Source organism: Pelodiscus sinensis, chromosome 4, assembly GCF_052426305.1.
Source record: "Pelodiscus sinensis isolate ZL-2025 chromosome 4, ASM5242630v1, whole genome shotgun sequence".
NCBI lineage: Eukaryota > Metazoa > Chordata > Testudines > Trionychidae > Pelodiscus > Pelodiscus sinensis.
In genome coordinates this window covers 79,015,454-79,028,407 of record NC_143055.1, presented here as the reverse complement: position 1 = coordinate 79,028,407, position 12,954 = coordinate 79,015,454, and the positions used below count along the sequence as shown (strand labels likewise).

General features: G+C 45.5%; 1 protein-coding gene across 1 annotated transcript; it reads left to right on the top strand.

Moving 5' to 3' along the window:
* Window positions 1-2,444: 2,444 nt before the first annotated feature.
* NPY2R (neuropeptide Y receptor Y2) lies at window positions 2,445-11,246 on the top strand. Its single transcript, XM_075930102.2, has 2 exons — window positions 2,445-3,022; window positions 8,305-11,246. The coding sequence occupies exon 2, from the start codon at window positions 8,326-8,328 to the stop codon at window positions 9,469-9,471; it is 1,146 nt and encodes a 381-aa protein (XP_075786217.2). The 5' UTR covers window positions 2,445-3,022; window positions 8,305-8,325; the 3' UTR covers window positions 9,472-11,246.
* Window positions 11,247-12,954: the final 1,708 nt, after the last annotated feature.

Below are 12,954 nucleotides of genomic sequence, written 5' to 3'. Positions count from 1 at the left end.
GAGCCCCTCACCTGCTCCTGGTGCCTTGGCTGGCTCCCTGAGGGAAGTCCCCACTGTGGCCACACATGTCCCTGGGCTACCGTGTGTGAGGGATAGTGGGAGGGAGAAGGGAGGGAAGCGCTCAGGCCGCCCTTAGGGCCGCCTGAGTTTTGCTGCAAGGATGGGACACCTCCCCCCCACTCACTCTTTGGTTCCGTCCAGGAGATATGCCACACGATGGGGATCTGAGAGCCCAGACCACCTCTGCCAGATGTGCTCCCAGGCACTGTGTGGGGATGCATCTCGCTCCCTGTCAAACACCAGTGATTAGCCCAAAGCCTTCACAGTCTCCACCGGCAGGGAGTTCCACAGGTGAACGCAACACAAGCGCCCTCCCGCCCTCAATGGGGCCAGGACACAGACCGGTGGTTACAATACATGGAGGAGGACCCTACTCCAGGGGCAGTCCTCCTTGCAAACATACAACACAGGGGGAAGGGGGGGAAACCGAGTGGGCCCAAGCCACACTACTGTGGGGTCACCTGGGCTCAGGGGTGGAGGGCATGAGGGGTGGGGACAGTGGCCGGCCTGCCTGACTGACCCATCCTTTCTTCTCTTCCCTGCAGCGGGACCGAGCACAAGCTGGGGACCCTCCATTCCGGCAGCAGCGGCACCCCCATGCTCAAGCACACATGCACAGGCTCCACCACCGCGAGCAGCTCCTTCGCCGGCACATGCAGGTGGTCGAGAGAATAGAGGGCTCCATTCGCGAGCGCGTGCAGGGGGACCTGCAATTGCACCAGGAGGCCTGGGCCGCCTTCCAGGCCCAGTGCACACGCATGGCCGACTCCATGGCCACCCTCTCAGTGCACATAGCACATCTTGTCCACTATGGCATGGCCTTACCCCATGCCCCCGCCATCCGTCCCCTAGCACTGGCCATGCCCCCTCCTGCCCCTGCAATGCCCCCTCCTCCTGCCGCCCCTGCAATGCCCCCTCCAGGACGAATCTAGACACGCTTTTCCAGAAATACTTTTAACGGAAAACTTTTTCCGTTAAAAGTATTTCCGGAAAATCATGCCAGTGTAGACATAGCCCCTATGTTTTAGTTGTGCCTTAAAGCATATGCATTTCCTACTCAAAGCAGCACAGTGTAAGAGAAAATCTGTGTGGGTTGATGGAAAAATCATCAAACGAAAGTGGGAGCAACAGTTAACAGCATACCGATTATATACCTATTATACACAGAAAGATATTACTTTTTTTGCTACTGATTGTTTTAGAATTAAAGCTAATTTAAGTTACATGGCCTGTGTTTCATAACTGTTTCTTATATTTGATTAGCTTAAAAAAGTAAGTTATTTAAATCTGGAGTCTAATATTTCTCCTGCCCACAATATTAGCACATCATCAGATAAGTTATTCACTCAAAATGAAGCCAAACATATAAATTTAATATTTCCATTGAGTAGTAGCTTCAGCATTACATTGGGCTGCAGGTGGGGGTGGGGCTGGGCAAAGGAGGGGGTTGGATTAGTGATTTATTTATGTGGAAAGGCACCCCTTTCCCTTTAAACTCTTTCTCTTCTGTTTATGAATTTTCTATCATTTCACAGACAGGGTATGAATTTGTTCCTCTCTAATTCTTTATTTTCTTGATTTACATGATCCTTTGTTAGTGTCACTACACAATCCCTCCACAACTTCTGGTAACTCATGAATCTTCTGACCAGGTCCCGGACTTTCACAAATTACTCTCTATGTTGGAGTATTGCTCTCCTATGGTTGTAGCAGCATGTTGCTTGCTCCTGTGGTCATTAGATCCCCATAGCCTAAGAATGACTCTGGGGGTGCAATTCCCAGCGGCAGAGCCCAAGGTCGCCTTACCCTAAAGGGTCCGTTTTGACTGGGATTTAAAGGTCTGTTAGTTGAAGTTGTTAGGTGGTGCATGCCAGCATACTCTGTGTTGTCTACACTAGACTGGCAGAATAGGTTGGTAAGCACAATAGCTAACAAGTTCTTATAGTGAATCTTTTATTCCTGGCTAAGAAAACCTCCCTGAAATAACTGTTTCCTGAATCCTGAGTGAACAAAGTGCTATTGCAAGGAGCGGCTGTCACACCAGCTACCTGTCTCCCTTCAGGCTCAATCTCCCTCCTCTTCTGTCTAACCCCCAAAGATGGACCCTCAGGGGATACTTGGGTTGCCTAGATCCTTGTAGGACCCCCTCCGCCCCTCGATTTTTGGCTCCAGTTGCCAACATCCCAGCGCCTGGGCAGGGAACAGCGCTTCCTAGTCCAGATGCCAATGAACCCCGGGGCAAACCCTGCAGCCAGCACTTGGGCTCCGCGCCTTCAAGGCAGGTAGATGCTTCATCGCGTGTGTGCGTCGGTGCGCCAGGGCTTGCTCCAAGGGCCACCACAGCGCGCGGGTGGAGCCGGGAGCGGCTTTTGCTGGCAGGCGAGCAGAAGCCACGTTTATCTGAGCGGCAGCGCTGCCGGGGCGGGGGGCTTCATTCGAGTTGGGGCCAATAGCCGGCTGCGCCCCGGGGCAGTGACACGCTCTGCTCTCGCGGAGGTTTGGCAGCACCGGGTCCACACCCGACCCTAGTTTCTACGTGCAGCCCCCCCCCCCCCCCAGCGGGGCCCGGCGAGGAGACCCCCCCACTGGCGGGCGGGGGCCGGGGTTTTTCGGCACGGGGGGTGCGCAGGCTGCCAGCGCTGGCTCCCGTCGGCGCGAAGCCCGCGGACTCCAGGCGTCCCCCAGCCCCCTCCCCGGCAGCTGCCGCGCCTGCAGCCCCCAAACCCGTGACCCAGAGCGAGCTGGGCGGAGCCGCCCCCTTCCCACGCGCGGCCGGCGGAGGCTGCCGGAGCCGGGCGGGGCAGGTGAGCAGCGCTGCCCGCCGGCGGCGAAGCGGGCGGAGCCGGGAGCTGCGGGAGCAGCCAAGCCCGGCGCGAGGCGGCGGCGGCGCCAAACTTTGAGCGAGCCTGGCGCGGGGCTCGCCTCCCCGGCGCGGAGAGAGGCGCCGCTCGCAGCTGGCGCGGTAAGTGGGGCCGGGCCGGGCCGGGGCGACTGGGGGTCGGAGACTCCTGCCCGCGCCGCCTCCGGGCAGCGGCTTTCGGGCACCGGCAAGGGCGGCGGCGTCCCCTGGCTCCCCCGGTGGGGCGCGGGGCTGGCGGCCCCTGAGGGGAACAAGGGACCCGTCAGCCGGCCCAGCTGCCCAAGCCAGCGCTAGAGGCTCTTTCTGTGCCGGGGCTGGGCCACTCCCCAGCTCCTGGAACCAGGCGCAGGGACCCGTAACCCCCCTTCCCTGCTCGCCTCAGCGGCGCCCTGCCAGCGCGAGGGGGTTAAGGGCACCGCCCCCGATGCAGACACACACTGGGGACCCCAGGGTTTAATATTCGACGCGCGCAATCTTCGATCCGGAGCGCACGGTTCTGGCTTCAGTGCAGCTGTGTAGATCCTGGTCATCAGGCGCAGCAAGGGGGTCGCGCCGTAGTCAGGGGGGCAGTGGCCTTGGAAAAGTGCACAGAGGCTTTTTAATGAAGCTTGGAGAATGTGGGGGGGCATCCTATTAAACATTTTTACATCCAAGTTCACCTTAGCCAAATCCCAGATGCTTTACAAATGCAGCATATTAAAGAAGCTAATCCCTTATCAGTGGGCTGCATTATTCCCTTTTGATTCTCCTTTTCTCATTACTTCTCTGTAAATGCTCTACATTCCATCATTCCCACAAAGTTATGAACAATTTATTTAGAGCTGTGGAAAGTAACTGCAGTGATTAGATATTCGAAACGTTAGTTGTGACAACATCTGCTGCTGTGCAAGAGAGACAATTGAAGAGCTTCTGTTGGGAAAGAATAGACAGGTTCAGTGCAGACAGGACACAGCAGATAGTATAGATCAGAGAGACGTGTGGTTTCTATAGTACTGTGGGAGAACTTGATTCCTCACCAACTGTGCACGTTAATATTGCAGAACTTATCCTGTTTATCTAATTTGTTAACAGAACATTATTTCTTCTCTGCTGGAGTTTCCCAACTGTGCTGTGTTAACAAGAAATACTACCTTCAAAAGGAGCAAACTCCATACAGTATTGGAACAAAGAAAAAAAGTGGCAGGATTGAAGCTAATTGCTTTTTTTTCCCTTTAAAGGAGGCAGGAGAAGGCAGGGGAATACAGAAAAAAAGTAGGAAGAAATATTTTGAGAAAAGGAAGGGAAAGAAAATTGGTATGATAGTGTGTTTTCCTCCAAGATCTAGCCAATGTCTCCTTATGAAAGGAGTCAAAACTCTGGTACCCCATCTAATGGCAATGCTTCACCTTTTGTTCCTAGGTGCATAGAGGATGGCGCAATTCTTACTGGCTTAGCTTGAGGGAAGTTATTTTTCAGCTCATGTAATCAAACTGTTGCTTTTAACCTACAAGACCCTTCATTCAAATTTTGCCTGTGATGCTGTGTGGGATGCACTCAGAGCACAGAAGATCTAGTCACCTCTTGGGGGACCACATTAGGTGCAGAAGCCTGATGGTGTCCAGACCCCATAACCAGAAACAGCAGCAAGATGTAAAAAATCCAACTAGCACAGGAAATCCCACCCAAGAAATACATTTATGTTAAAGCATGTTTTCCCTGGAAATTAAAAAGAAATCTACCATGGACCTGCTGTAAAGAAAAGCAATACTGAATTGCAGACATTAATAGCAACATTTTGTCTACAGGCAGAGACCCGACTGAAGGATAGGGCATAATTTGCACCACACCAGAGTAAAAGAGTAACCCTAGGAGTCATTGTTTCTCAGAGACTCCTGTCTCTGAAGCGCAGTTTCTTCCCTGTTTCCTCTGACTCTGGAAGGGTCAGAGGGGGGCGGGGAATAAGGAGGAGGAAAAAATAATAAATCGCAACTGGCCTCTACCAGCAGCAAATTCTGACATCCCCACACTGGTTTAATTGTCCTGTCCAGTGCATTACAAAGTAGAGCCAAGGATCTGCTTATTTTCCATCTAAGGCTACCTACCTACTCCAGGAGGAGGAGTAAGTAGGTGCACAGTGCCTTCTTTCTCTTTAATCCATCTGGGCAGCTCACCTAGAACTAGCTATTTACTTTTCTTTACTCACTTTGCACAGAATTATAGTGAGGGCCCTACCAAATTCACAGGCCTGAAAAACATGTCACAGACCATGATATCTTTTGTGTGCTTTTACAGTATACTCTACAGATTTCACATGTGAGACCAGTACTACTTCAATGGGGGGAAACCCTGATCCAAAAGGATGTTGTCGGGGGGGGGGGGGGGGAGTGTCAGAAGGTTATTGCGGGGCATGGTATTACCACCCTTACTTCTGCACTGTTGCCTTTAGAGCTGGGTGGCCAGGAAGGTGGTTGCTGATAGAGGGCCCAACTGTTCAGGCAGCAGCCCAGAAGTCAAGGTGACAGTACCATGATTGTTTCTGTACTGCTGATGATTCTGCCTTCAAAGCTGGGCTCCTGGCCAACAACCAGAGTTTTCCATTTGCCACTCCCAATACTCTTGATTGCGACCTCTCCTCAAAACTTCTTATTGGGTCAGGACCTTATAGTGGAAATGCAGAAAATGATTGTGAGGTCATGGAAATTAGGTGGTGTACCACAGTCGTTCCTTATTTGCTTACAGGCCTGGATGCTCTAGGCAGCCATTTGTGCTATTTGCTTTTTATTATTCTTTTGTTATTCTCAAAGAGTTAGCTGTTTGCTCAAGATGGTACAGTGTAGAATGCACTGTTGACTTTCAACAAGTTCTGGGACAGGTCCCAAAGCCATGCACCTTGTATGGGAGTACAGGAGGGCTTGGGAAGATCATATAGGTATCTTTGCTGAATGTTTCCCACCTGATAATGCTAATTATTTGGCCCGGGAAAATATGCAATGTATCAACAAGCTAATTATTGGATGTGGAAAAATATGCAATGTATCAATGATCTTGTTAGGTTCTCAAAACAACAGGGATGATTACTATAGATCCAACAGTACATAAGTAAGGGGGATATTCCTAACATTGGAACTTCGACATAGACCAAAGCCGCAGAAGGTGCTACGCACTGACCACTGGGGTCTATCCACTGTCCTTCTTCAGGGGGTTCCCGGCAGCAGAAGGGATGTAGGCATTACATTTTATTCTGATATCTGCTTAGGTTTGATAAGTATTGTACTTATTAAGCATTGCATTTTACTGTAAGGTTTGCTTGGGCTTAATAAGAATTGTATTGCTTTAGTAAGCGTATTTTATTTTGAGGTTTGCTTAGGCTTAATAAGTATTGTATTTTATTCTAAGATTTGCTTAGTAAAATCTTTAAGCCTTCACCCAATTTGTGTGCTTATTGCCTCCAAATAAGGGAAGAACCATTGCCTCTTGGCAATACAGACCTCTAAAATCACAACACTGAAATTTCAGATTTAAATAGCTGAAATCAAATTTCAGATTTTAAAATCCTATGACCATGAATCTTGTAGTGTCCTAATTATAGTGCAAGTTACAAATTAACCCTGCCATACTTTAAATACTTAAAACAGATTTTGCTCAGTTATATCCATGCAATCTTATTGAAATCTGAGGTTGCATGCATGTAGCTGAGCAGAATTTAGCTCAATATGTGCAAAGGCAACAATGTGATTTTGTTATCTGTTCCAAAAATCCCATTAATCTCAAGGGAGGAGGATGTGACCACTGTTTGCTTTCACTGTAGTAAAAAGCTTGGTTGGCAACTTCAGATGAGAAAATTGTTTTTGCAAGCCTTCCACTATAAAAGAAATATTACCTAGTTTTTATTTCTTTGTTTAATTCGAACTTAGTTTTACTATGTATTTCAGAAATGTGCATCAGTTTGTTCAAGAACTCCTCCTAAATGATAAGAGCTAGGATCGCTAAATTTGGTATGCAGCTTCTTCTTATAACCTAAAGCAAGGTCATGGTTTGGTTGTGCCAGGACAATGGGATATGCCTGTAATTTGATTGTATCTCATAAAATGGAAAGAGAGGGGTGTGACAGGAGGGACAGTTATACTGCAGAATGACCACAGAGGGCAGCAAGAGGCCAGAGATGTGGACCAGAACAGCTATCACCACATTGGGCAAGCAGGGGGCAGGGGTGGAGAAAGGGATAGCTGTCTACGATATATTTCAGAGAGTTTGTCTGTGTATCTGTTTGTCCCCCAGGTGTGGGACATGCACCCCTTTCCTGGCTGTGACCTCTGGACCTGCAGCGGCTATGGACAGGTACTTCTCACCTGGTCCCAATCTGCTGCACTGAGAGAGGGCTGGGCTCTCACCCAGGGGCAGCCTGCATACTGAAACCCTCATCCCTAGCCCCGCCCTAGTACAATGATGTAAAGGAAGGAAAATAAAATTTCCTTGAGTTAAGGATCCAAGGAATACCAGATAAATCTTCTAATGGGTTATGTATACAACCTAGAATGTTACTAATGTTTTTCAGCTATTCTGATTTTTTATTGCACTTGTGATGCTGACTTTCTTGAAGGAAAATTCCAGGAATTTATCCTAACAGTGCAAAGCAGTATGTTTGTATTTATTAGCTAAGTATAGATGAATGAAATGTTGAATATTGGCAATTCTTTGAGGAACTACTTGTCACTCTTCCCTTGGTGAAAGTTTGGAATATCGTTAGGCTGACATTGGGCTGTAAGGAATCAATGCTCTATTTGTAGAATTCCCACTGGTATCGACAGTAGTTTTGTGCAAAAGTCATTAGTGGTTTGGCCTATTCATTCTTAACAAAGAACATATTGCTCATCAGGATTCAAATCCTTTCTTTGTCCAAGTACGTATACTCTGCTGTCTTCAAATGCATTTGAATTGTATCTCAGTTTTTTAACAAGAATTATGCCTGTGTAAAGCTTGCAGGAATGGGCTTTGAATGAATGAGAAAGTGTGGATGTACCACATGCTATCTTTGATCAGACCAGTGGCTCGTCTTCAGTAGTCCAATATCTCACTTCTGATTATGGCCAATGCCCCCAGCTTCAGAGGAAGGCAGTACTGTAACTTTAGGCAAATTTCTTGCTGAACATATCTGGTGGCATTTATGCCCCAGAGCCTAACCAAATCTCTCTTGTGGTCTTAATGTAGCTATTGTAACTTCAGATTATAGAGTCATTCATCTGAAAGTCTAACTTCCTTTTGAAACCAGACTTTATTAATAAAAACAAAATTCTATTGCTAATTCTGTTTGTTGTAATTAAACTTTTTTTTGGTATGTTTTGGGTGAAGCCTGCATACACAGTATTTGGTTTACTCCAATTTTCTGTATTTTTGTTGTGTTTCAGACAGTCCACGTAAGAGACAACATGGGTCCAATGGGAGTATTGAGTGAAGAGAACCACACAAGTGAAGTAAAAATGGAGCTGTACACTAGGCTATACTTGCCAGGCCTCACCACACCACTCAGTGAACTAGCATCTGACCCCAAACCAGAACTGAAAGACAGTACCAACCTGGTGGAGGTGCAGATCATTCTCATCATTGCCTACTGTTTCATCATCCTGTTGGGTGTGGTGGGCAACTCCCTTGTGATCCACGTGGTCGTCAAGTTTAAGAGCATGCGCACCGTGACTAACTTTTTCATTGCCAACCTGGCTGTAGCTGATCTATTAGTGAACACGCTGTGCCTACCCTTCACTTTAGTTTACACACTGTTGGGAGAATGGAAACTGGGCCCGGTGCTGTGCCACCTGGTGCCTTATGCCCAAGGCCTTGCAGTGCATGTGTCCACTGTCACCCTGACTGTGATCGCCTTGGACCGTCATCGCTGCATTGTCTACCACTTGGAGAGCAAAATCTCCAAGCGAATAAGCTTCCTGATCATTGGAGTGGCCTGGGCTATCAGTGCACTACTGGCTAGTCCCTTGGCCATCTTTCGGGAGTACTCTCTGATTGAGATCATTCCTGATTTCAAGATTGTGGTCTGTTCTGAGAAGTGGCCTGGCGAGGGGCAACTCAACTATGGCACCATCTACAGTGTCTCTATGCTCCTGATCCAATATGTTTTCCCTCTAGCTATCATCTCGTATGCCTACACCCGTATCTGGACCAAACTAAAGAACCATATCAGCCCCGGGGCTGGGAATGACAATTACCATCAGCGGCGGCGGAAGACCACCAAGATGCTGGTATGTGTAGTTGTGGTGTTTGCTGTAAGCTGGCTTCCTTTTCACACTTTCCAGCTTGTCAGTGACATTGACAGTAAGGTGTTAGATCTGAAGGAGTACAAGCTAATCTACACAGTGTTTCATGTCATTGCCATGTGCTCAACCTTTGCTAACCCCCTTCTCTATGGCTGGATGAACAGCAACTACAGGACAGCTTTCCTCGCAGCCTTCCAATGTGAGCAGCGGCTCGATTCCATTCACCCTGAGCTTTCGGGAGCATTTAAAGCCAAGAAGAACTTGGAAGCAAAAAAGAATCATTGCACTGGAGCCCCTACCAGCGTCTAAGTCAGTCGGCTATACAGGAAGGAAGGAACACACTCTGGCCAGAGAAAGATCCATTTTGACAGATGTACTTTTAATATCTAGGTTTTTAATCGTAAAAGATGAAAGAAAACCAGCATGTTAAAATATCGGCCCTATGATTCCATAGGGAGTTGATTACCATAGCCCATATATAATTACTGTCTGTATTGTGTTTGGAAAGAAGTCTGCACCCCAACCTTTTGCTAAGGCAGCAGTAATGACAAAGGCAAGAAAAGAGTTTGCTGTTCTTGCCCTAAAAGGGATGAATACTTTTTCAAGAGCCAACTGGGAGTTGACAGTGTGGACACTATATGCTGCAAATAGAGAGTCCTTCAGCACTCAAAGCATGCTAAGAGTGAGGCTGGAGATCGGCATAGAAGCTCATACTTCTCTTCCCTTCTGCAACTGTAGTACTAAATAAGGGTTTCCTTAAGGAGACTATACCTCACTATTTTTTGCCTAATTTAATATGATAAACTTAAACAACAACAAATGTTCTGGTAGCACTTTATAGACCAGACCATTTGTTGTTTTTTGTTTATTCTGTACAAACTAACTCAGCTACTCCCTGAAGCTTCATTTAATATGAATAGGGTTGCCACAGAATAATTCATAAAATCAAAATACTACTACTATAATAGAGCATTTAGATCAGGACAGTTAAAGTTTCTACCTAATTTGTAATTTGGTTTCTGCTAAAACAAATGGAGTAATACATAATTCCTTATGGCATAGCCACAGTTATGCTTGGGAGAAAAATACACATTTGGGGCTTGATTCTATATTCACAACATATTAGACCTTTCATTCTGCAGTCAAGCGAGCTAAATAGGCCAACACATTTAAAAGAGAATTTGGGGCAGATAAGGAATGCGGACTCAGGTCTTTTGTAAGCACTTCTTAAATGGAGGGAAATGCTAGTGCTTGAATTTCTAGGCACTGCTCTGTATTTAAAGTACCATTAACTCTATGGCTACGTCTACATTGCAGGCTTCTTGCGTAAGAATAGCTGTTCTTGCGCAAAAACTTGCAGAGCGTCTACACTGCACGCATGTTCTTGCGCAAGTAAACTTACAGTAATGTGTCGGAAAACAGGACTTCTTGCACAAGAGTTATTCCTCTCCCCATGAGGAATAAGCCCTCTTGTGAAAGAGCTCTTCTGCAAGAAGGCAGTGTGGACAGGCAACAGGGGTTTCTTGCGCAAGAAAGCCCCATAGCTAAAATAGCCATCAGAGCTTTCTTGCGCAAGAGAGCGTCCACATTGCCATGGGCGCTCTTGCGCAAAAGCACATGGCAGTGTGGACGCACTCTTGCACAAGAACTTTTGCATAAGAACTCTTGCGCAAAACAGTGATTGCACAAGAAGCCTGTAGTATAGACGTAGCCTATGGGTTTTGAATTATTCCTGCTTTATTCCTACATAATAGAGTAGGACAAAATTTGATCCTTTAGAAACGCTGCTGAATATTAATGTGCATTTCAGTGTTTGTGGTTTTATGTCACACACATCATACATTGGATCTTTTCCCATCAGCCACCAGATTAAAAATATCTGAATGCAGTGTAACCGAGGAACAGTATGCTCAATTTATATATATATTAACTGGTTAATGCTGCATGTTCTAGTAAATAGTGAAATTCTTTTTGCTCAGGTAAAAAGTTGAATCTGTTAACTGTATTGTATGTGGCAATGAGCAACTTGTGTCTTTGTCTAGCCTCATTGAACTCATTAAAGTTAGAGTTCGAGCTAATTTCAACCACTTTTTTCTAAACTAATTTGCTGTTTATCTTTGGGGGAGGAGGGAATCCAACAAGCTGTGACACTTTTCACCACTTAGCGAGATTCTCCACAGAAAAATTAAGGAGTGAGTTAAAATGTAGCTATTTTCATTGTCCTCTAAACTGGTGAAACTTTCTTGTATTACACAATATATTTAGTATTTTAATGTGAGATGTGATTACACTGCTGATTTTATCATGTGGGAAAGCTCATTTTTATATATACAGTGTCCTGCCCTTATTCCTTATGCCATTATGAAATCATTCAGATGTATATCTTTATAATCAGAAGGGAGCAAGAGGGAATAAACTGATGTTTACTCAGAAAGGAAAAGTATCAGTTACTTTTACAAAGCTAAATTAATCCCGCTGCATGGACCTTCATGTCCACAAATACCCAGAATGTTTGTAGTTACCCATGCTGTTAAAAAATTTATAGGCAAGGAATTGCTGAGAGAGATTACTGATGTTTCAAATCTGATGTACAGATATTATGTAATTCACTATAAATATTTTACAATGTGTGAAATACATTAAAATGCTTCTCCTAAAAAAAACCAAAACAACAAAAAAAAACCTTCAACCTCAGAACTCTTTGGATTTGATTTGTTTGAAATCTCTTGAGCTTGTTATAGAGTAATATATAGACGGTTAAAGCAACTGTGACTGTTATGCTAAAACTACAATTGAAGGGCTCTGGTCTTGTAAGAAAGCCATTCCATGGTTTTATCAGCCCAATTCCATTTTCCTTTAACATCTAAGCTCCCACTGATTAGCATGAGGATTTCAGTTTAATCCCTTATCTATTAGCATTTATTCTGGCAGGTATTTCCTCAGATCCCACTTCATCTCCAATATGATAATTTTTTACCTTGACACTTAAGTAGGCCCCATTCATGCCAGATTAAAAAAGGACATAATAATCTTTTAGTTACTGATGTATTTTTCTGTAATGAGTATCAAATCTTTCATTGCACACATTTTTGCAGTACCTCTGTAAAATAGTGAAATGGTGCTGTTCCCATTTTATAGGTGGGAAACTGAGGGGGAGAGAAGTTAAAACCCAGCTCATCAAAGGATTCTAACTCCCATTGATTTCAGTGGCTCCATGACTCTGGCCATTTCTACATTACAGCCTATGTTGACATTCCTTATCATACTCCATCCCCCAAGCAACATAAGTTACATGGACAGAAGCACTTATGTGCACACTGCTATGTTGGAGGAAGAGCTTCTCTTGCCAACAGAGCATTTGCAGAGCTGGGTTTTATTACACTCACGGGAGAGCTCTCTCCCATTAGCACAGTGTGTTTTCACCAAACTGTTGCAACTGCATTGGTGCAGCCATTCCACTGCATGTGTAGACATTCCCTGAGTGAGTTACAGGAAGTCTAGTAGAGCAGGTACTTAAACCTGGGTTGCTTAAGTACAAGGATTGTGCTCTCACTACTGGACAATTCTGTACCAGAAATGTAAATTAATGAAGATTAAGCAGTTTTTATCTAGAACTGCAGTCTCCATATAGTTGTCAAAATATGAATAAACAGAAAATTTATTATTTTTAAAAAAAATATTATGACATATGCAGTTAAAAGAGGGGGTCCATCGATGTACAAGAAGCTGTTTTTACTTTTTCAGATGTTTCATTTTCTGCTATGCTATAGAGCTGCCCAAAAATACATACAG

Excerpts from the sequence above, each read along its gene's own strand:
- NPY2R (XM_075930102.2), top strand. The coding sequence starts at position 8,326 with ATGGGTCCAATGGGAGTATTGAGTGAAGAGAACCACACAAGTGAAGTA.